The sequence below is a fragment of the Lineus longissimus genome, chromosome 4, assembly GCF_910592395.1.
Source record: "Lineus longissimus chromosome 4, tnLinLong1.2, whole genome shotgun sequence".
Taxonomy (NCBI): domain Eukaryota; kingdom Metazoa; phylum Nemertea; class Pilidiophora; order Heteronemertea; family Lineidae; genus Lineus; species Lineus longissimus.
Genome location: NC_088311.1, coordinates 763922 through 785372, shown reverse-complemented (window position 1 = coordinate 785372; position 21451 = coordinate 763922). Strand labels below are relative to the sequence as shown.

At 40.4% G+C, this 21451-nt stretch overlaps 2 protein-coding genes across 5 annotated transcripts in view; one reads left to right on the top strand and one right to left on the bottom strand.

The window, feature by feature from the left end:
• Positions 1-17497, bottom strand: part of LOC135487303 (lipoxygenase homology domain-containing protein 1-like) — a 56895-nt gene extending 39398 nt beyond the window's left edge. Inside the window, exons 1-20 of one of the 3 annotated variants that reach the window (XM_064770921.1) lie at positions 17326-17497; positions 12323-13064; positions 11404-11584; positions 9699-9862; positions 6781-6867; positions 5471-5603; positions 5040-5194; positions 4643-4721; positions 4167-4336; positions 3864-3996; positions 3488-3591; positions 3131-3304; positions 2560-2953; positions 2112-2339; positions 1703-1860; positions 1314-1539; positions 1041-1192; positions 697-854; positions 416-471; positions 130-153 (exon numbers count right to left, since the gene is read on the bottom strand). In XM_064770921.1, coding sequence (XP_064626991.1) covers positions 130-153; positions 416-471; positions 697-854; positions 1041-1192; positions 1314-1539; positions 1703-1860; positions 2112-2339; positions 2560-2953; positions 3131-3304; positions 3488-3591; positions 3864-3996; positions 4167-4336; positions 4643-4721; positions 5040-5194; positions 5471-5603; positions 6781-6867; positions 9699-9862; positions 11404-11584; positions 12323-13027 — 3481 coding nt within the window. In that variant the 5' untranslated portion in view covers positions 13028-13064; positions 17326-17497. Of the gene's footprint in view, positions 1-129; positions 154-415; positions 472-696; positions 855-1040; positions 1193-1313; positions 1540-1702; positions 1861-2111; positions 2340-2559; positions 2954-3130; positions 3305-3487; positions 3592-3863; positions 3997-4166; positions 4337-4642; positions 4722-5039; positions 5195-5470; positions 5604-6780; positions 6868-9698; positions 9863-11403; positions 11585-12322; positions 13065-16074; positions 16152-17325 lie in introns of those variants that run through there. The other 2 variants (XM_064770922.1, XM_064770923.1) reach the window with 2 other exon arrangements.
• A 225-nt stretch (positions 17498-17722) lies between these two features.
• Positions 17723-21353, top strand: LOC135487312 (uncharacterized protein C8orf74 homolog). Of its 2 annotated transcripts, XM_064770935.1 has the most exons (6): positions 17723-17790; positions 18396-18588; positions 18835-19244; positions 19452-19593; positions 19960-20002; positions 20828-20887. In XM_064770935.1, the coding sequence occupies exons 1-5, from the start codon at positions 17743-17745 to the stop codon at positions 19989-19991; spliced, it is 825 nt and encodes a 274-aa protein (XP_064627005.1). In that variant the 5' UTR covers positions 17723-17742; the 3' UTR covers positions 19992-20002; positions 20828-20887. The 2 variants fall into 2 exon arrangements, with proteins under 2 accessions (XP_064627005.1, XP_064627004.1); XM_064770934.1 differs by lacking the exon at positions 19960-20002 and having other exon boundaries at positions 20828-21353.
• The last annotated feature ends 98 nt before the right edge of the window (positions 21354-21451 follow it).

Sequence of the window (21451 nt, the reverse complement as noted above, 5' to 3'; positions counted from 1 at the left end):
CAATAAGAAGACACTTCCACAGTTTATAATGCGTGTTTCTGCATGTCAAGCCCCTGCTTACTAAACAGTGACGACCATAGAGGAATATTCAGGCTGCCCATAAAAAACCACTGCAAAGAATTGACTCACCATCTTCTAGACTTGGAGTTTGTTCTAATCACGAGAAAATTAAAATGTCAGGTTCAAGAGTGAAAGGTAGGAAAACTAAACAGGAAATCAAAAAGTTCATCATGGGTACATCATTGAACGTTGTAGATGACTAAAATGGCTCACTCAGGTAATGCCATCAAGGAGAATCTGTTCACGCCTATTGATGTAATACCACACATCATAGTGGGGACCTTGGGGTCACAAGTCTCAGTGTGCTGAGCAGTCTACATCTAAAAGCACATTCTAACTTATTGAGGTATCCTACCTTTGACTTTGAGGGCGATCTCTGTCTTCTTGTCATCTACTCCGGAGTCAAGCCACCTGCAGTAATAAGGGTTTCATTGAAGGAGGGAGATGAGGAAATAAACCATGAATTCAGCTTAACAAAGACTTAAGAGAGCTCACCATATGTACCCAAAGATAGAATAGGACCTCATGATTATAGTCACACTGTAGCATTATCAGCCTTTCACTACACCATCATCATCATCACCACTGTTGCAGGCATTCCAGACCAACTATGAACACACAATACCCATCACCTACCTTCCACACTGAAAGACACATTCCATCTCTGCATCCTCAGTCTCCCTGACAATGATCTCCTCGCAGTACCAGCCTTCACCCGGGTTCTCACCATCATGTGACAGCACACACTTGTCAAGCTTGCCGAGCGACACAGCCTCAATCTCAAACTTATCTCTCTGAAGATAGAGGAAAACAAAGTCAGCCCAAGCATAGAGCCAAGACAGAGGTGGGCAGAAAGTGAGCGATTAGACAAACACACCCCTGAAACAACATGTCAGGTTTTAGGCATGTAAACACAAACTGATGAAGACAGGTTTCATTTCCCACAAAGCTGGAGTCCAGGACAATGGGTGTTTACTTACTGCATTGAGTTGGAAGAGACCCTCAGTAGGCCCTCGGTTGAGCAGACGTTTGCCGGTGTCACCCCGCTCACCGTAGAGATTGATGTAAACATTCGCATCAGTATCTGATCCCGGCTCACCACCAGTGGCGACTTCTATCAGGTACGTCACAACTGAAAAAGAATTGAATCGTGATTGAGTTTCATCTCCAGAGCTGATGATTATGTGAATCACCACTTTCAGCAGGTGTGGGTTGGGCCCTTTAAGGCTTCAAATCTGACAGCTCCAACTTACCTGGCAGGACTTCCTTTCTAGGTCGCACAGCCGGCAACTCCCGGACAGTCTCCAGGTTGTCATGTTGCTTTGATAACCATCGATTGACCTTAAACTTGAGAACTTCCCTGGAGCTCATGTCTTGCATTTTGACCTCCTTCAGTAACCAAGCCTGATCTGCTTTTGGGTCTTGATTGATGAGTTCCATTCTGATCTTGTACACCTCACCAACTTCCTTCAGATTCACCTGAGAATAGAAGCAGTGAAAACATGATAAAGTAATAAAACAAGTCAGTGTTCTTAATCCAAACACCAATTGCATTAAGCTGGCCTTCTCTTCTTTCCACTTTAAATTCAAGAAGTAGGCCTGTAAGTATGATCCAGACCGCCAGCTATGCGAGTTCAGTTACCTTGAATTCATCCTTATTGCCTGCTTGGAAGAGATCATTCTCCCCAGCGGTCCCCAGGATGGTTGGTGGTGATCGCCCCTCACTTCCATAGACCACCATGGCGATGTCTCCATTGCTTGCAGACTCAGCTGAATGGATCCAGATCTTCCAATCTCCATCTGAAAGGAAACAGAATGGAATTGAAACAGGTTGATTTGTCACTGATTGATCTACAATATGGGTATTGATTAGTTCATCAACAGAGAATACCACAATATATACCACCAAATAAACAGACAAACAAGTAGTTTTTGGCATCTGTCCTCTTACTAATCATCCATCACAATGCTGTTGCGCACAGCATACTTAATAATCAGAGATATCCGAATATCTCCACATTTCTGGGCAAGAAAATATTTCCCACACTAACCTTCAAAGACTGATTTTGCACTGGAAGGTTTAGATTCAGGCGTCTTTGTCCTTTCCTTGAACTCAAGTGTGACTTTGTCTGGTGACTTCTCCCGCCTTGGTGATGGTGTACGAACAGGTGTTCTTCTCTTCTTTGGTTTACCACTAGGTGGTGGAGTTGGTGAGTAGTGCAGTGGCTCAAGATCGGGCGATGGTGGAGGTGGAGTTGGAACTCTCTTTGGCTTACCAACTGAAATGATGAATGAGACTTACAAGTCATATAAACCACCTAAATCTGCCACCAAACTATACAACTAAATCTCAAAACATCACTCCAAATTTCAATGAAGACCAACAGTAGCATCTTGGAACAGCAGCAGACGTCATGATAACTGAAGTGTTTATCTTCTTCAGCTGCCAGGATCTGGCCACTCAGGATGAAAGGGTTAAGAACACATGTAATTACTTACACTGGATAACCTCGGGGAAAAGCCATATGTTCTTCTCATTTGTATCGACAGTTGGCCTGATCTGTCCATCTGGTGTCAGGCCAATAAAGAGCCCCTTGCACGCCACTGACTCGAGTGTCACATAGCCAAACTCCTTGTAGCGATGAACCTTAAAGTGACAGTAGCTGTCCCCAGATCCCATACAGTCACACTTATTATCACGCATCTGAATGAACTGGTCGGGGAATACAGCACTCTCGAACATGCGCACATTGCCGGAGCTGATCTTCTTGACCTTGAACTGAGCCATGCGGTTACGTTTACCAGTGCCGTAGAGTGTGTTGTTGTGGTCGATGGCGATCGTCTGTGTCATGGAGGTACACAGCATAATGATGCTGTCATCGCGGAACTGGCCCTGAAATATCAAGGAATCTATCAATCAGTTTGGTGATAGTATGTGCCGTAGATGAGTGGAACACCACATGAGCACAACAACCTATCCAGGAGTGGACCAACCCTCCAACAGTGGAGCCTTAAGGAACAGGCCAATCTACTCGATCAGGAAATGACAACCTACATGCCCTCTACTTACTCTGCAGTATACGAAGAACTGTTTGGACGGATTAGCCACACTCCCTCTTGCGTCACCCGGGTAGCCATCTTTCTGGATGTTGATATGCTGCACCGGGAACTTCACCGATTCAAACATTGCACTGCGATCTGGTTGGATGAAGACACGGAACTCAGAGTAGATGCTGGGACGACCCTGGAAGGAAGGGAGTCGACATTATTATTCACTGGTTTTGTTTTTTCTGCTCAAAATGAACCAACATCATCAGTTACAAAATTCAAGTCCAAATATTTGTTTCACTCGTTCGGACAGTGGTTTCGTTCAGATCATGATGGGCCTAATCTTTGGTAGATCATACATCTCCTTGGTTCAACCTACATTCCCATCCACATTTGCTTTATCAATGGTGAGATGATGCTTGGGTCTCTTCGTACTTGCGAGCATGATGATCATGTCCTTCTTGGGGATCACATTGAAGAATGCTGAAACAGAGACAGGCAGGTTATCAACAAACATCTCATCTAATCTTTATACACACATAGTTTAACAAAAGACGAGGGCAGATAACTACATTTAATTCTGCCCAGCAACTAACCAGTTGCCTACAAACTTTCTTGAATGAGGTGTTACAGTGTCATTTTCTTTGGCAACAAGTCAGAAGATCTGGCTCAACCATTTCAGTTACCCAATCAGCAGTCACCACCCAAGATATGTCGCGTACCCTAGCCATCTTCATTATTAACTATACACTCACCATTCTCTTTATCATCGAGCTCGCCAAGACCATCAACGCGGCCATTACGTAAGATCCTGACCGCCTTCTGGGTGACCTTGGAGAAGAGCATGATCTGTGACTTCGGCGCAAACTTCCACCTCTCGTACTCCCACTGTAACAAGACACAGGACAGTTATTCACAAGCAGACTCACTGAGTTACTGTACTGAGATGGTCTTTGATTCAGATGTGAGGATTTCAATAAATAGACTTGGGAACCTTTGCTCTCCAACAGTAGCTAGGCGGCAAAGACATCTTGCATGTGTGTGTTGGCAGTACTCACCATCTCAGCGGCTAACTTATCCATGAAGTACTCCTCCTGGATCTTCAACTCGCGGACTATCTTCCCATCATCCTCATCTTCATCCAGCCACCGGCTGCATGGGAACACAGCCTCTTCCACTGCATCAGATGATTCTTTTATTATGATTTTGTCGAGGAACCAACCATTGCCTGGATAACAAAGACCATCATGCTAGTCATTGGACACAGGTGACATTATGACATCTTCACTCTTGAATATAAGCAGACGATAACATGCAACTGGATATGATACATAAATCTGGTGGTTCATGATCAGAATAGTTTTGCTAATTGTAGCAGGCAAAGATGTTACTATGTGAAGTCAGTCCTGAGCACCAAGCTCTGACCTGCAGCTCTGACCTGTAAAACTCCAAGAGATTGGAGTTTGAACATGGCTAAGTGTAGCGATACGAAGCACCAACTGATTTTAGCAGAAAGTCACATAATCGTGATTACCTTGCCCATCACCATCATGGCCAATGATGACCCGCTTCAATCCACCAAGATCAACAGCCTCCACTTCAAACATGTCTGACTGGAAATAAGAAGAATCAAAACTATTGTAAAAGTTTAGACTGATGATTCATTTTTACCTCTAAAATGTTGGCATCTTCTGAAGTTGTTCCCACAATCATGTTGTTGATTGATTGGTGAAGTTATTTATTGAAATATGATGATGCATTCCCAACAGACAGGACACCATGAATTCTTTATGATAAGTTAGATATTGCATGCAATTTGATAACACACACTTGTTTTATACCTGTAATGAAGGTAAGCTTGTGCGTGTCAGCAGCCTTTCAGCTTCAGGTCATGAACAAACTGCACACACTATTGAGGGTGACCATCTTACCTGCCCCTTCATGAAGGGTTTGGTTGAGTTGAGTGACTTAAGGAGCTGGCGGACCCCAGTGTCTCCTCTCTCACCGTAGATGGTGACGTAAACATTAGCATCAGTGCCGGCATTGTAAACATCACCAGTGATCACCTTCGCTTGGTATTTTCGAGCTGCAAGAGAGACAGTTCTGTCATTCAAAGGCTCTTAATGATTGTCAAGTTGACCCCTAGTGTGTATCCTTGGATCAGAAATGACACAACTGCCACCAACTACTGAAGTATGTCACTCACCACATCCTTCCGCCATAAGTTGAGATTCTCTCTCGCTAGTAAGGAGGTTTCAAGCTACAGATAGGTCTTTGTACACAACAAGTTAAAGCTCCAATATACATCACACTCTTCTGTTCAAACTTCAAAGTACGCAATCTCCTCTAAGTTTTGACTTACTTGGGAGGACCTCCTTGCCATTGCGTATGGCTGCATACTCCTTGCAGATTTCACCATCGTCCTGGTCACGGGCGAGCCAACGACTGACGTTGAACTTGAGTTCTTCACCAGAGTTGATATCAACCATTCGCACCTACAAACAACAGTTATGACACGAGTCATGACAAGACTTAAGCAGGACCCTCTCGCTGACGAGAAGTAACCACAGCACTTCAAACAAGTTTTTATTCATGAACACGTTTTATGTCTTCCGGCGTATAAAGTTTCCTGTTATCAATGTGATAAGACATGCATCGGATGTTTTACCGGATAATCATGCCATCCTCTTCTTGTCAATAACTCACGGATTTCCTCTCTCAATAGACACTTAATGACTGGATCAGTAATAATCAATGAACCTTCTGCATTTATATCTCCAGTCTTCAGATACGAGATGTAGATGATAATTTGCTTAAATGTACCAGGTAAGAGAAATCCAATGTTGCAGACGTGAGTCTTTGTTGTTGATTGATTGGTTTAGTGAGGTATAATAGGATCACTTCAGGTTCATGTCTTATGCTTATTGAAGTGGGCGCAGCTGCTGAGTCAGCAAATATGCCAGCATTAGCACAACTAACGAAACTTGAGGCTGAGCAACATGGCAGATGTCGCTGAGCGATCTCCGAGTGAGAATGGAAATCCATAAGATAATAAAGCAATCATTGCCAGCAGTTGACAAGATGCCATCTTACTGAACCTAATGATCGGGCAGCCACACCAATAAATCCATTGAGTGGGCATGTCAAATCAGGCTGATATTGATTTCCCATCTCACTGCGGTGTAAAGTTTGCTGAGACATTGACTGCAGTATAAGTGGTAATTGCATCTAGTGGCTGATGCAAGTTGGAAGACCATTTACAAGACACGTATTTGACCTCTAAATTTCATTTCAAATGGAATGATCATTTGGAAATAGAATTCAAGCTTGGACTGCTGGAAGTAACAACCAATGTGACTCTCTATTCATGTTTTTTATTGAGCCAAAGCACTTTAGTTTCCACATGTGCTACTGAACTGAAATGGGTGTGGACTGAATGAACACACTTCAAACTACCAAATTTAGATGAAGTTATCCACGAATATGAGACTTCAACGTCCCAAGTATGCTTATGCAAACCACAATGAATAAAACATTGATGTGTCAGTATTTTGGTGTGGCTTTGAGATATAACGCAGAAACAACCTCTTCATATCTCCCTGGCAACCAAATTGACTAAAACACCAATTATAGTTTGGCTGTTTGCAAAGCTTGGGTATAAAATGCACCTACCTCATCGCAGAACCATGCAGGAGATCCCTCCGAGTTGTCGTGAGCAACGCGTATCTTGTAGATGGTACCAATGTTACCCGTAGACACCTAGATAAAGAAATCAGAGTGAAAAATGTTGAAGGATATTTAAAACCCTTTTCCCAGCTCTTCATCATCATTATCATCATCACCATTCCTCGTCATCATCATCAGCAGCAGCACTGTGAAAATCATCATCATCATCATTTCTCATCATTGTCCTCAAAGTTATTTTGATGGTCATCATTATATCATCATCATCAACATTGTCAACATCATCATCAATATGATGCAATGGGACATCGTCACTCATTCATGACTTTTATTCAGTTATAAGGTAAGCCAATCAAAAATCAGGATTAGAATGATTACTTGATTGGGATTAACAGGGATTAACAATACAAATGGTAATAAAGCTCAATAAACTAGCTGGCTTGGGTCACATGACTTTGGGACCCTTACAGTGTGACAATGACCAGAACCAGATCTGACTGGTTTAGGGTACTGGTCAATCAGTCCATGATTTGAATTGGGCTGAAGTGTGTGCAAAAATGAGTGTCTTTTTAGGACCTCCTTCAATTTGGGATTATGTATCAGCAAACTATGTGAAAGATGTTTTCATGAAGACAGAGGAACACACACCAACTGGATCGAGTCTTATAAGGTTGGTGAAGTGATTTGAAAAGATTTTGTCAACATGCACTTGTTCAAACTCACGAGTTCAATTTCACTTGTTCAAATTCACATTCCCATCCGTGTGTAATGTTGTTGACACCAAATTATTAGGAATTGGCTGCTCAGAGCCACAACAAACCTAAGATAGGCATGACAAACAAATGAAGTATGCAGTCTTTGATCTTGGAGGTTTGTGGTTGGTTTGTTGTAGCTCTCACCAGCTTCCTCCAACTAACATGAAGTTATTGTTTCTGACCCGAATCATACCATCACGTATCATGAGCAAGAAGATTGTTTGAATAACTTTCTCCATTGCTTCCCTTATGACTTTAAACTCCAGTTGTCTGTGAAAATGTGACATTTTCGTAAACGGTTCACAAAACAAGGTATAAAAACCTCTTGCCTTAGTACCAGTAGACATTTTGCCCACTTTTCCTTTCTAAAACATAAATTATGAAAGCCTTCAGCAAGGTTCCAAGCTATACAAGTTTATATCAATAGATCACCACATGAATATCAGAAAGCCTCCCCGAGACATGGGTCTCCTGGGGATGACGGGTCACTTCATGAAGGAAGGACACCCACAAAGTAAATAGACTGACAAGGAAACAAAACAGAGCCAGAAAAATGACAAACTTGTGAACATTTTGACTGTTTGGATTACGATTCAATAGTTGCCTTAGAGGCATCTCTCTAAACATGGGCGATGTTCTCATTGTCAGAGAAAACATTGGCATTCTCATGAAACAGATAAATACAAATTTGTTCATGGTATATGACGCAGGTCATACTGAAGTGAATATCTATTGATTTAATCTATCTTGTCCCAGAAAGACAAAAGCACACCCAATGCAAAAGACCATCCGACACTTGGTATTATTCTCTTCATGATAAAACTGGGTGTATTGGGCAAACGAATAAACCAAGCACACCTCCAGTATTACCAGATTTGTTTGAACTCAGAGTTGACATACCCTCTAGATTTATGCTGGGTTTCCACCAGCATTTGTTTTCCAAACGAGGACATTCAGTGAAGAGGCTTATTAGCTAAATATCCTCATCCTAGAAGCACTTGTTGGTTTCCATCACATTGAAGCTGATGGCTCAAGTCAACTCAACATTGGAACCATTCTGTGTGAACATCCGTTGAGGACGCTCAACACAAAGTGAAGTAATAAAACAATAGCGGTTATTCTGGAATCAATATTTTCCACACAAATTACGGAATATTACGCGACCAGATACATCAGATTCTGTCAGTTGCAACAAGTTTGAAAGTTTAATGGTGCCGTGAGGCATGAAGAGCTGAGAGCAATCTGCTTTGTGTTGGGGAGAATATTCAATAGTAACATAATGGCCTGAATTGTTTAACTGTTTTCAAATTCAAAAGAAAAACATAGACTGTATAATGTACCGAGCGGCATCTTAACCAGGTCTGCTTTAAAGGCCGTGGCAACAGTAGCAAGGCGGCTTCTTGTTTTAAACACGTTGTAACACCTGAACTTACAAAACATCGTGATTGCTTAGAACAACTCCCACCTCAATCTCTTCTTCACCCAGTCATCCATACCAAAATCAATCAATAGCAATATGGATGACAAATGTAAACAAATGCTGACAGCTTTCCCCAATCAATACTGACATTGTCGACATCAATCAAGGGATAAGGATGATGAGATGATGAATTAATCATCAAGATCGATAGGCAAATAACGTTCCACCTCTACCTTAACAATTCAGAGGGCAGAATTTTAAACACATTTGATGAACTAAAAAGCAATTTCCATCAAATTAATTTCTTCTCTTTCATGATCCGTCATGGTCATGTTGATTGGTTGACAACAAGTTCAGTTGACCTGATATTAGCAACGGAAATCGTTTGCGATAGGTCTCTCTTGTAAATGTCCTATCATGTTTCCAACCACAATGACAGTTTTAACACAGTACTTGAGAAAGATATAAGATCAGTGACTGATGACAACTACTCATTAATACAGCTCATTAGCCTGTCCATCTATGTTTCATAACATCATTGATTACATATTATCAAGTTAAGATGGCATGCCTGACATTTATGTAACCTTAGCTGCGCACAGCATGGTATAACAAAACTGATTGAAAAATCACAGCAGAAACAAATCAGAAATTTTCTCCTGCCAGAAACAGGGTAAAATCAAGTATGGGATTTCTAAAACATGCTGTCAAATAAGAAACCTGGGAAATACCTCAAACTCATCGATGTGTCCACTCTGAAACGTCTCACCATCACCATCACCGAGCGGGATCGGGCCAGAGTTGCCACGGTCACCGTAGATGGTGATGGACACTTGTGAAGTGGTGCCGGCATCTTCTGCATCACCAGTTGTTATGAAGATCTTCCACTTGCCTCCTGAAAGAAGTGGAGGAAACAATCAAGACGTGTAAAGGGCATGAGGGAGGGGGGCGATGGGTTAATTTGTGGTCGTCTTCTCGTCACTGTACCTTATTGCAAAGAAAATATGGATTAGCGCTCATTCTGCCTTACGACTCCCTCACATCCAACCAAACTAAAATGGCCAGATCATTTATTCATGAATCTAAAAAGTGTCATGATTAGCACTTAAAACCTGCCACAATTTTCCTGCTTGCATTCACCACTCACTCACCAGAGTGCCCGAATCATGAAATATTCATTCAATGACGGAAAGTTTCAATTTGATTGAGTAGCATTGTTAAGCTACCATGGTACTAACCGCTGTATATGCAATCAAGTTTTGAAAATATTTACTGCATCATTTCGGATATCCATATATTCTGTAACTTTGACAATATTGTGGGATAAACAAATAGAAAAAAGTAGGTTAAATCTCATGCAAAATATATAATCTGTCAAAGTGCACTAGGTATGAAATTTTGGCAAAGCTATTAGCAGGTAACTTACAGCTGAAGTTGGCAAAGACTTATCGTAATAATGTCAGCCCTATAATGATATGAATGGCAGCTATCCAGGCTTTCCTGAACGGCTTTATTTTTCTGCCTGTTTAGTGCTACAAGGTACATCATAAGTAAGAAGGAATACGTTTTACAGCTAGAATAGGAGGGCGTGGTCCAAGCATATCTTACATTAGCATGCCAGGTACAGACTTTTAAACTACGAATCTGGAAAAAGTGCAAGTGCCAGTCAAAGACATGTTGTCTTGCAACCTGTGAGAAATCCAAATGTATTGACATTCATTTGTGATAGTTTACAGCAGCAATGATACTTGTTGATTCCACACCTTTTTATTCAACTCTAAGGCTGTCTTAAGCATAACAAATGATAAAGATATTGATGTGAGATGTGAGAAAAACAGAGCATTTGGAAAAAAACTTTTAAAGAAAGAGCCCCGGTTGAGATTAACAAAGAGTGAAAGAGAAGATTCATGAAACAAGTAATATATCTGCAGGCAAAGTGAGCCAGAATGCAAATATGACTTTAAAACATGTCCAAAATATATATTTGACCATGCAACAAGCAAGACACAGGTAAATGAGAGATTTTAAGTTCATTTCTTCTTGAAAAATAAGGCTGGTGCTGTGATGTCATCACTTACCTCTGTGTGGTGACACAGACACAGAGCTCCATTCCATTGGCGATGCTGAACAAGCAAGTGGGCAAAATAACGCATTTCATTGATCAAGTCTTAATTTGCCACTCAACCCAAGTTTAGACGGGATCCTTCTCAAGATGAAGATGAGTCTTGTCTCATAGCATTGCCAAGTCTCAATACTTTGCACTTCCTCATCCCGCCCCAAATGATGTGGCTGTGCAATCATCAGTGACATCCCAGCTTTCAATGTTATATACCAACTCCAATTAAGTATTTTACACAGAACAGGTAACAAAACATTCTAGACATCAAGTTAGTACGATAAGTCACATCATCCGACAACTCTTCTAAATCAACTTACTTGTTCGGTTGAGATTATCTCTCCTGGCTTTGTTACGGTTGGCGAATACTCGCATGTCTGGCACAGGGTGGCGCCCCCTTGTGGTGAGGTCATTGTTTATATCGTCAGTCGATCGCAATCGCTCACTACTACACACAACGTATTGGTCCGGCCCGTGGAATATATCAGAGAGTGATTGCATCTGGAATGGAAGGAAGTGACACATGAAGCTCCCCTTCTTCTCGGAGTGCATCTTAGATGACACTCTACAAGCGTAGTAGGTGTGTATCACTGCAGTTAGGCAAACAGCTAACTCCAGGGCAGAGTTAAGTTGGTCTTTCTCAGTATTTTTATGAATTGCATCTTCAGCCAAATGATTAGCTATCAGAAAGACGACCCATGATGCTATTTTGGTCCAAAGGATGTATAGAATACACCCTTAGCTTCCATTTCCAATCAATCGATAACTACTGCACACAATAGCCATGGTTTACTGCGCCTATACCATTTCTGACATTAGATTATCATTAATTATTCAGCTATAACAGTACATGTAACCCCCTGCTGTACCTGATTATTAAAATATTCTCAGGATAAAGAAACAAGTGATAATATTGTGGTTATGCCAATTGATTGAACAGTAAAAATCAATTATTGGACCATTCGAAACCTTATACTATTGTTATGATGTTAGACTGATGTTTCAAGAAAGAGGAGGCTGATGCACTTTGTAATCAGAGGGGATGACCTCTGACATACACACCTTACAATGCCCAAACGATGTGAACAAGGACAGCTATGTATAATAGAATGAGGGTTGTACTAAAGTGAAGTGTGTGTGGTGGACAAAGGGACATTTGAGTTACCAGTACCTCTACTGACGTAACTTGCAAACTGGCGCTGTGTCATGAAATGGCGACACCAACAGTTCTTCACTCACCCTACTTCCTTCGACTGTGAATAGTTTCCTGACCCCCATCCTGAATAACTCACTCATATCATCCAATACCTGTTCAAACGATTGAGCAGTCCGTCGGTTCAGTAACAGCACATGTTTTTCCGTATGATCTGTGTTTTTGTACACACTGATTTTTTTCGGAGTCTTATTTGACCTGAGACTTGACGGGGATGAGTCATCACTGGTTGCTTTATTACTAAGCCGTTGCTGTGCTATTCGGCGACCCGGCCTCGGATGATGTGACGGCCCATTTGCTTGATTCCCTCCTTCACCTCGTAAGAACTTACTATAAGCTCGCATTCCACTGTGAGGTTTTGAAACATGCCACGGCTTCCGTTCCGTCAAGTGATTGAAGTCAACACCCTTGGCTTTATTCTTACTCGTCGAACACACATAGCGTCCGTTATTTTGCAATCCATCGAGTGTATCGACCGAGTGGTGACCACCAGGTGTCCAAATAGCACGCACACCAAACCTCAGATCCTTCATGCGATTACTGAGGTCATTACATAACGCGTCCATGGTCCGATATCTCCTGTCATTGAGAGTGACACGAGTACCTGTGTAGTTCTGGTCACCATCCTTATAGAAATAGACAATCTTGGCCATACCGCCGTTATGCAGGCGGTTAAAGGTGGAAGTCGAGCCCTTCCCTTGCTCTGGTTGCTGTTCTGGACTTCTCTGCATTCTGGCCACTTCACCTGGACATTACGCGAGAATATTCCTGAAAAGATATACAACAATTCATTCTGTAAGTAAGCAAATGTATCTGGACCGAGACAGTATGGGTCTTCAAAATGTTTCAGAGTGTGTCACGTCTTACATTGTCCGCTTTTCGATAACCCATTCATTCGTCCTTGCACACCACATTTCATAAAGGCTTATGAGTTCAGGGCAAAAGACTCACGTCTTAAGAGGATTTAATATGGAAAATAGACTCAACCTTTTATGTGTTTCTAAATACTATGGTCTACATATTATAGCTCTCAGTAGGCCTTGTATTTGTCATGTAGTTTATTAGTTTTCCTACTTGAAGTGCAGAGTACAGTCAACACACTAGTAGCTACCAGTCCTATAAAGAAGACAAACATACAATCTGAATTACATGCCTTCAAATCATGCCAAATAAATGTAATTGTAAATTGCACTTCCAAACCAAAAGGATATGTTTGATCAGCCAACATAATTCAATTCTAGATTTCAAATGACTTGACTCAAGAGCGACATAATCTGGATATAATAGCTAAATATGTTGATACAGTCAATCACTTCATAAAAGGACCCGACTAGGCCGACTAATAGAATTCAAGTCAAAAGTTGAATGATGGATAAAACATACATGTATTAATCATAACAGACCCACTGTGACGACAGCTCAAACCAGAACAACTCTCTGAGCATGGATGGTCTTTAAACAGACCGCTGTCACAGACCAATGCACAACCCTTAGAATCTCACTTTACTAATACACGTATATTGATGATCTATCTTCATTCTTATCAAAAGAAATGATGAACAGCCAACTATCTGAAGACATGTAATAGTACAATCAACAACATTGGATTATTTCCAGAGTCACCTCATAATCTCAAATATCATCAAATTCAGGAGTTTTGGCACAGACTGAGAATAGGAAATACTCAATAGGAATCATAACTCACAAAAAGAAATAATCCACTTCTGGATTGATAGAACGAGAAACTTTCATAGCCATTAAATTCCCTAGCAAAATATCCGAGCTGTAGCTGTCCCAGGTTTACGCCTGTAGCCAGTGAGACTAGCAAATATCGCGAAGGGGACTTCAGATGTAAACAAACCGCCAAAACCGGTTGCCCCCAACAACCGAATCAATAATTGAATAAATTATTAAAACTTTTACTCTTGGAATGACAAGCCCTCCGAGAATTTTATAACTCACTTCAAATATTTTGTAATGCTTGTTTAGTGATGTAACCATGTTTGGCCAGTCTCCGTTCCAAAAGTACCTTGCCCTGGAGGGAAGCAAGTTAGGGCAAACAAATTGGGTAAAAAGAAGTATGCATATTAGTATAGGCAACAGTATTATTATTCATCTATCGAGTACCAATCATCAAAGCAATATCCAATTTGGTTTTTGAAGCTCATCAAATTTTTTTAAAAACTCAGTCCAAATGTAACAGCATGCATCATTGACTTTAGTTACGGAGTTTCAGTTTCCTTTAGGCGTTTTACATGCAGTCCTTCCATCAATTTTTTTTTTAACATAACTTGTTCATCAGACCTCCAGACGTCAAGTTCATTCAATTGAAAGATCCTGACATTAATTTTCTAGGTCACATGGTCAAATGAATTCATGATTCACTTTGATCAAGTTGTACAGGTGTATTGATTTTGATATTGTCAAAGTACACTATTGAACTTGTAGTTGTGATGAAAAGCTCACACACAGGAATGGGTAACTGACACATTTTTCTCATGCACTCAGGCCTCGGTCAATACTTATTTTGGTTGCGGAGTGGTTAAATTCCCAGGAAGAAACATGTTAGTAGGCTCAAGATCAACAAGAGTACTGAAGAAGTCTCCTCTGTTTAAATAACGTTGGACTGACATGACATTATCTATCAAAGGCATTGGCAAATTCACAAACATGCACAGTACAAAACCTTCATGGTCTAACTCTATCCTTTTTAAAAGCAATTTCAATTTTATGAGTTTAAAATACACAGCAATATATTGATTGTTACTTGAGAATATACTGACTGAGCCTATCCATCATTGATTGATCCTAGTATCGCACACCTACTACAACCACCTACTACAAACATCAGACCTCTCAACTCAACTGTAAATCATGATACAATTGTTGAGATCGATGGAGGGTAGAAAGTGGAGGTAGGGTGGGGGACATGACAGTACACCACAAATGAGTAAGGCCCTACAAGACACGTTTTAGAACGAAATATCTAAATGATAAGCACCTAGTTTTGTAATCTTGACCCTCATGTATTGACATCGCTAAGCTTTACCGAAAACGCGTGTATGGGCAGAGGTAACGGAGGCAATACTGCTGGAAGTTCAGTCTGATTTTTGCCAGAGCAGGTCAGATCATTCCCACAATGAATGTTTCCATTGAATGTCAAGCAGTTTCTCGTTGGGAAAACAGGGTTGTTTATGATACAAGAATGGACCTGAAATTGGAAAAAGCTTCAGAGCTCAAAGGTGCCCTCTCCATCAAACAAGGTGTTTGTAATCTGAGTTCACATTATCACATCTAATCTCATTTGGATGATTATATTGTCTCAGGTGTTTCTCCAGTTGTCTTAAGAGAGCATCTAGCATACTTATTCAAAAGACCCAAACAATATACGATCTTCACTTTCCCCCAGAGGTGAATATATCACTGCTATTGTAGCCACAGACATGCACCACGCTTCAATGAGCTCATACACCGCTAACTATGATATTGTGAATATATCAGAGCAATGCCGTACATAGTAACAAGCAAGCAAAATTGGCACAACAGATAAGTGGTGCATAAGTGGCAGGTGTTATGGAATCTTTCTTTCAAGTAAATTAGTTTTCACCTGAATACAGAGATCTGGTCAACCTGACGAAGAGTCACATTTATGTGAAAAATGGTCAGCCCAGATGACGGGAGAATGTGACTTCAAACCATGAAAGCAGCTCTCATCAGTAAATGTTTTCACACACACATGTATTGTGCCTTGTATTGAAAAAAGAATCTGGGTGCCTACCTTATGTCAGAGTTATAAAGTTCTGCGACATACACAAAACTCCAAAATGTGTATCAAGAATAACTAATTCCATTATATCATTATCAACGATATCCGATCATGCTCATCCAAACCGTCATCCTCTCTACACACGACTAGGAATGGCATCATCATTACTACCAAAACCAGCTTCAGTACTGTATCACTATCAACACACTTGTGTTGCCATGGAAACCAGATTACACTACTCACTATTGAAAGTAGATTTCAAACTCGACACTCACTGCACTCTGACACAATGCAAACTTTTTATTGTACACATTTTATAGATTGGTGTTTTTAATCCAGAACAATGAGATACATATATTCATGACAAAAAAGCAATTGTTGGATCTGCTCTTATCATAGGTGGCCACAACAATTAGCCAACCAATTCAATTATCATCTTTTCCTATCAAGACTCAAGTCCTAGTAGGGTCCACTTAGCCTCTCAGACTTTCAAAGTGAAGCTAGATTGGGTTTTTTTCACAACGACATACACCATTGTTATATCTCCTCTCAATGTCCTCCACCCACCACTCTCAGTATTTCACGATATCATTAGGCCAAGTCACAATTGAGTTCTGTTTTACTCTGAACTGAATTAAAATCTATCCCTGAATCTCCAAAGAATCGGATTAGAAATCAAATACTGGCGGACTGGTTGTGACTTTGTCTTTAGGAAAAGAAGGTTGTGACGTTGTCTCTAGTTTGCAAAACATGCAAGAAGGATTGCTCTGAGTAGAACGAAAATAACAGCACACTTGTAGAATGTTGTCATTGACATGACTGGCTTTTATCAGCTTTGTCCGGCAGTCAGAACAGGTTGGCCAGTTGATTGTTCCTGAAAGTTCTATTGGCCTGTATTTCTAACGGACTACAGTCTGTTATGAAAAATGTGACGATACTTATAGGATTTCAGTTGCATCATCTTATGTCATCCAATCCACTACTGTCCATTTTCATCTAAATGCCACCCTTTTCTTCAACTGCATTTTAATTTCTGATGGCAGTGATGAGCATGGCAGCTAGCCGATGATGCGACTCACTGACCATGATCTCCATGATATCAATGATAATGCATAGCTAGCTTACTCAAATCAAGTTAGGCCTACTGTACCCTGGCCTGAGATTGTGTCTTGTGAGTGTGAGATGAATTTTAAATGAGAATAACTGAAGTCTGAATAAGAAAATGAAATTGAAAAAAGGTAGGTTGGCCCCCAATTAACTTACCATCAGTAGTCAATAGAGTGACTGGCTTATGGTGTAACCAAAGACCACAACAATGAGGCTCAGAGCAGCAATATAAGCCTGTGTTTAAGATTTGACAGCTTGGTACATATTGAAGTAAAACACTGGAGAATGAATGTTATTAGACATCAGTGTACTGTCATGACTGTGTTGACATGCTGTGGCAATTAGCAGGTGCCGTTCTCGCGAAACGTCACGTGACAACAACTTCGCTGAATCAATTAGCGTGTCTACCGGCTTAACCGCTCATTGTTGTGTAATTCAACTTACAGAAACGTGTTAACTCTTACCTGATTTATGTCTATTGTGTATTTGATGAAAATTATTCAGGTCATTTGAGGGTTGTTGATTAAAAATACTCGCACCGACGAGACTCGTGCCTAGCAACACCAAGCTAAGATGGCGGTTCTCGGTTTGGAAGAAGCGAAAGCAATTTCAAAACTCGATGTGCGTAAATTCTCTTTACTCAAATACACAGTTCGTAACTGTTTGCATCCAAAACAAAGATTATATACTACTTTATCGAATGACCACAGTAAAGCATGTTGTTTCTAAGGTTGTCGATACTTTTCAAGCCACCGAAATTTTGACAGTTCCGAAAAGTATTGTGTATTGTTTGTCGGACGACTGTCAGTGAGTGACCGGTTTCCGGACAGACGATTGGTCATTGAGGTCCGCAGCCGATCCTGTTACTTTTATGTTACATTTATATCATAGTTTTGGTAAACTCAAGTTCCCTGCGAAAAGGTGACAAACGAGACCTAAAGAAAGTATTTTAGCAGACCATCAAATAGTTACTAGGGCTGGCCTATATATAATAGTAATACTAGGCCTCATCCGTAATCGCTATGGCAATATTGGCATGCTTGATTTGAGAGTTGAGTCAAACAAGGCAGATCATTATACATTATCTACATTACACTCCAAAAACTTTGCAGTGCTGTTACAATACGTACCCCTGAAAAACCCATTGAATGCTGAAGTCGTGCATGACATTGACAGTTCACTTTGATCGTCCCGTCGACCTCTGATAAATAACATTTTCATTTCAGAGAAACAGTGGCTCAGCTTTTTTGGCATCATGTTTGAAGTGGGATGATTTTGTCTTTGAAGAAAACCTGCAACAGTCAATTCTTTTAGACTTTCTCTATGACTCTTTGATGTTCCCAATAGAGAAAGGCTTCAGCTGGAAGGAAGTCTGTCTGCTCTTTACATTAGCAAAGGAAATGCAAGAGGAAACAATTGGTAAAACATTTGTCTACAACTTTCAGTAAACTCTGTAGACCAATTAATTCAAGGCTGTTGGAGTGTTGCTGTGGATTTGGCCTCGGATCCCTCCTTGGCGATGGTCTGGTGTTTGTCCATTAATATAGATGATGAGGCAGTATGTACAAAACATCTAATTTTACAAAATAATATTCTTGAACATTCTTAGCTGAGCCTTTACAACATTTGAGGTACCCATCCTTAAATTTAGTCTCCTCTTTTCAGGTCGGCCAATCACAGATGCAGTGAAACTTTTCAAAACCAAACTCCAGTCTTTGGTACAAAGTGTTCATGAAAGAAGTTTAAAGATTTTCTCAGAATATTTCTTTGGATCATTTATGACCCACTATAAACTCTTTCAATATTGTTTCACCCGGGAACAAGATCGCATGATGGTTGAATACGATCGTCCAGTCGATGCACCTCACATACCTCAACCTTTGAAGACATCTAAACCTGTTAAGATTTGGGAATATGAAGAACAGCTTCATGACATCGAACGACATGAAGCTGAACGGAAAAATGAAAGACTCGTGGCGAAAGAGATGTTCATGTTGGCCGACAGTGACCTACTGGAGAAGGCTGGGAGTGGTTATGAATCAGACCCAGAGAGTTCCACAAAACTTGACAGACAGGTTAGTGGACTATACTGCGGTTAGACTGGAGTTGAAAAAGACTTACACATTTTATTACCTGATGCTGTCCAGGAAATAAACCTACCTTTGATGTTTTCGTCCTTGGCAACCAATGCATATCTTGTTCACCCAGAGTTGTTGCTTTGTTTCGATGGAAAATAACTTTGCAACAAAACTCAGCCTGAAGAAATCTTATTTCACTTGCAGCATATCAAAGAGATCATCAAGGAGGTGACATCAGCTCACATGTCAACCGTCTCTCACAGAATCAAGTGTGCAATTGATGATACACAGGAAGACTTGGAGTTTAAACTAGAAAAGACGAGTTTGCCAAGACCACAAGCTCTCGGTGGGTAGATCAACACGGCTTTTACATTGTTGGTGCAGTATTGGGTTTCAGCAGAATTCTGATGATCGTCTGACAAAGGAACTATCCAGCTTATTTGTTGAGATCATCTACATAGTTAAATTACAAATTACATGGTTTATGAATCAGTCTGTTATTGCAGTCAATATGCCATTCCTTGACAGATTATCCCTATTGCTTCAGCCAACATAAGAGCAGGTCAAGGTGCTGAATATTTCATGAAGTTTGAGTTTGTTATGCTTCAGAGTGCCTTGGCTATACTTTCATGACAGTAATTTGTTGCTCTCAATAACTGAGGCAAATATAAGTAGGTGGGTGTCTTTAAAAGTCGTATTCATTTGCTTTCAGACCATGGAGACAATTCTTTTTTGTCTGATTAATTGTGAAGTGTGCAAGTATATCATATTTAAATCAGTGTAAAACAAAAGGACCTGTGTGGAGACATTCACCGTCAGTGGTTGTCGGCCAATAACCTAACGTTTGAGAGTAACTTACATGTATGTGACCAATGAAACATCATATTGAAAAGAAATAGAAGCTCAAACCAATTCTATAGAATCGGAGGGGTTACACATCAATAAATAATGCTGCTGTCTTAAAATTCGGTTGACTTGGGCTTGGCCAAGTTTTGGGGAAACGTTTCTTTGATTATATCAGAACACTCTCGCTTAAGCTTGAACATTATGGTGTGGCCAGGTTTTCATTAGGTTGATTTCCCTTTTTAAAAAGTTTTCACTTCTCAGTTCTTTCTCTTGTGTTCTTCAAAGAAACCGTGTCATCTTTTTAGTTGAAAGAGAGAATTAGCTTCAGTTGAATTTGAACATATCACTCCTTCACTTTTACCAGTACTGTTGGAAATTCCATGGCAATTTCTCTTGTATTTGTCTGGGCATTAACAACACGCATGATCACCCAATGCATGGAGATTGGCACAGAATCAGCAGTGACAGATGTTTTGCTCAGTTATGTTACAGCTAACAATTAGCACCTCGAACGTACAGGAAACTTCAGACACTATTCTTTTATGCTGTGTTGCTTAGAGAAAAATAGTTGACAGAAGTTTTTGATGCTTACAGTAAAATTGTTTATAAATCTGTTCAAAGGTACAGAAGTTCAATTACCCGTATCTGGAACAAGTTACCCAAGTTCATGTAAATAGAGACTTCTCATTATGCTCTGTAATCTGTATCTTAACATTTTGTTGTTGACGTTTCAGGAGCTCCTCCCAGATTCAAACCAAAGACGCCCCTCCATAAACAAGTGGTCAATGGTAAAGCTGATAAACCCAGGACCCCTAAGTCACCCAAAGCCAAGTCACGAGCATCGAGTAGAACTGGCAAGAAGTCATAGGATGTCAACGTTGAAATTTATGCAAACTGATTTCCTAGGATCTGCAACTGTGATACATTGGACATTGAGAATAATGATGGTTATGGTTGAAGCTGTCCAACATAAATTTGAAATTTTATGTTGGGCACAGTTGCCTGTGTCATTGATGTAATTGTGCCAAAGCAGTCATTTGCAGCAGTAGGAATTGTTGTTGTTAGTAAGAGACATGTGATACATCCAATGATTCACTAATAACACCATCATTCATGTTGAGAGATCTTGTGTTTTTCTAACTGGGATGGCTGGACGTGTAGATTTCATTACATATTTGGGTAGACATGTATTCGAAGCTGTACATAGATGTAAATACAATGTATAGGATGTGAATATTAAGAAAAAGTGTTGAAATTAGTCATGTTGATTTGTTATTTCTTTGTCCCTTACTGTCCTCTTGGACTGAATGTACCCAGGGACACATGAACAATAACGTCACATCAGGGGACTTGAGATG

Bases quoted from the DNA above. Each gene is read 5' to 3' on its own strand.
- LOC135487312 (XM_064770934.1), top strand. From the start codon at position 17,743: ATGGCGGTTCTCGGTTTGGAAGAAGCGAAAGCAATTTCAAAACTCGAT. The intron at 18,589-18,834 runs GTAAAACATTTG...TCCTCTTTTCAG, and splicing joins AATGCAAGAGGAAACAATTG to GTCGGCCAATCACAGATGCA. The intron at 19,594-20,827 runs GTGGGTAGATCA...TTGACGTTTCAG, and splicing joins GCCAAGACCACAAGCTCTCG to GAGCTCCTCCCAGATTCAAA.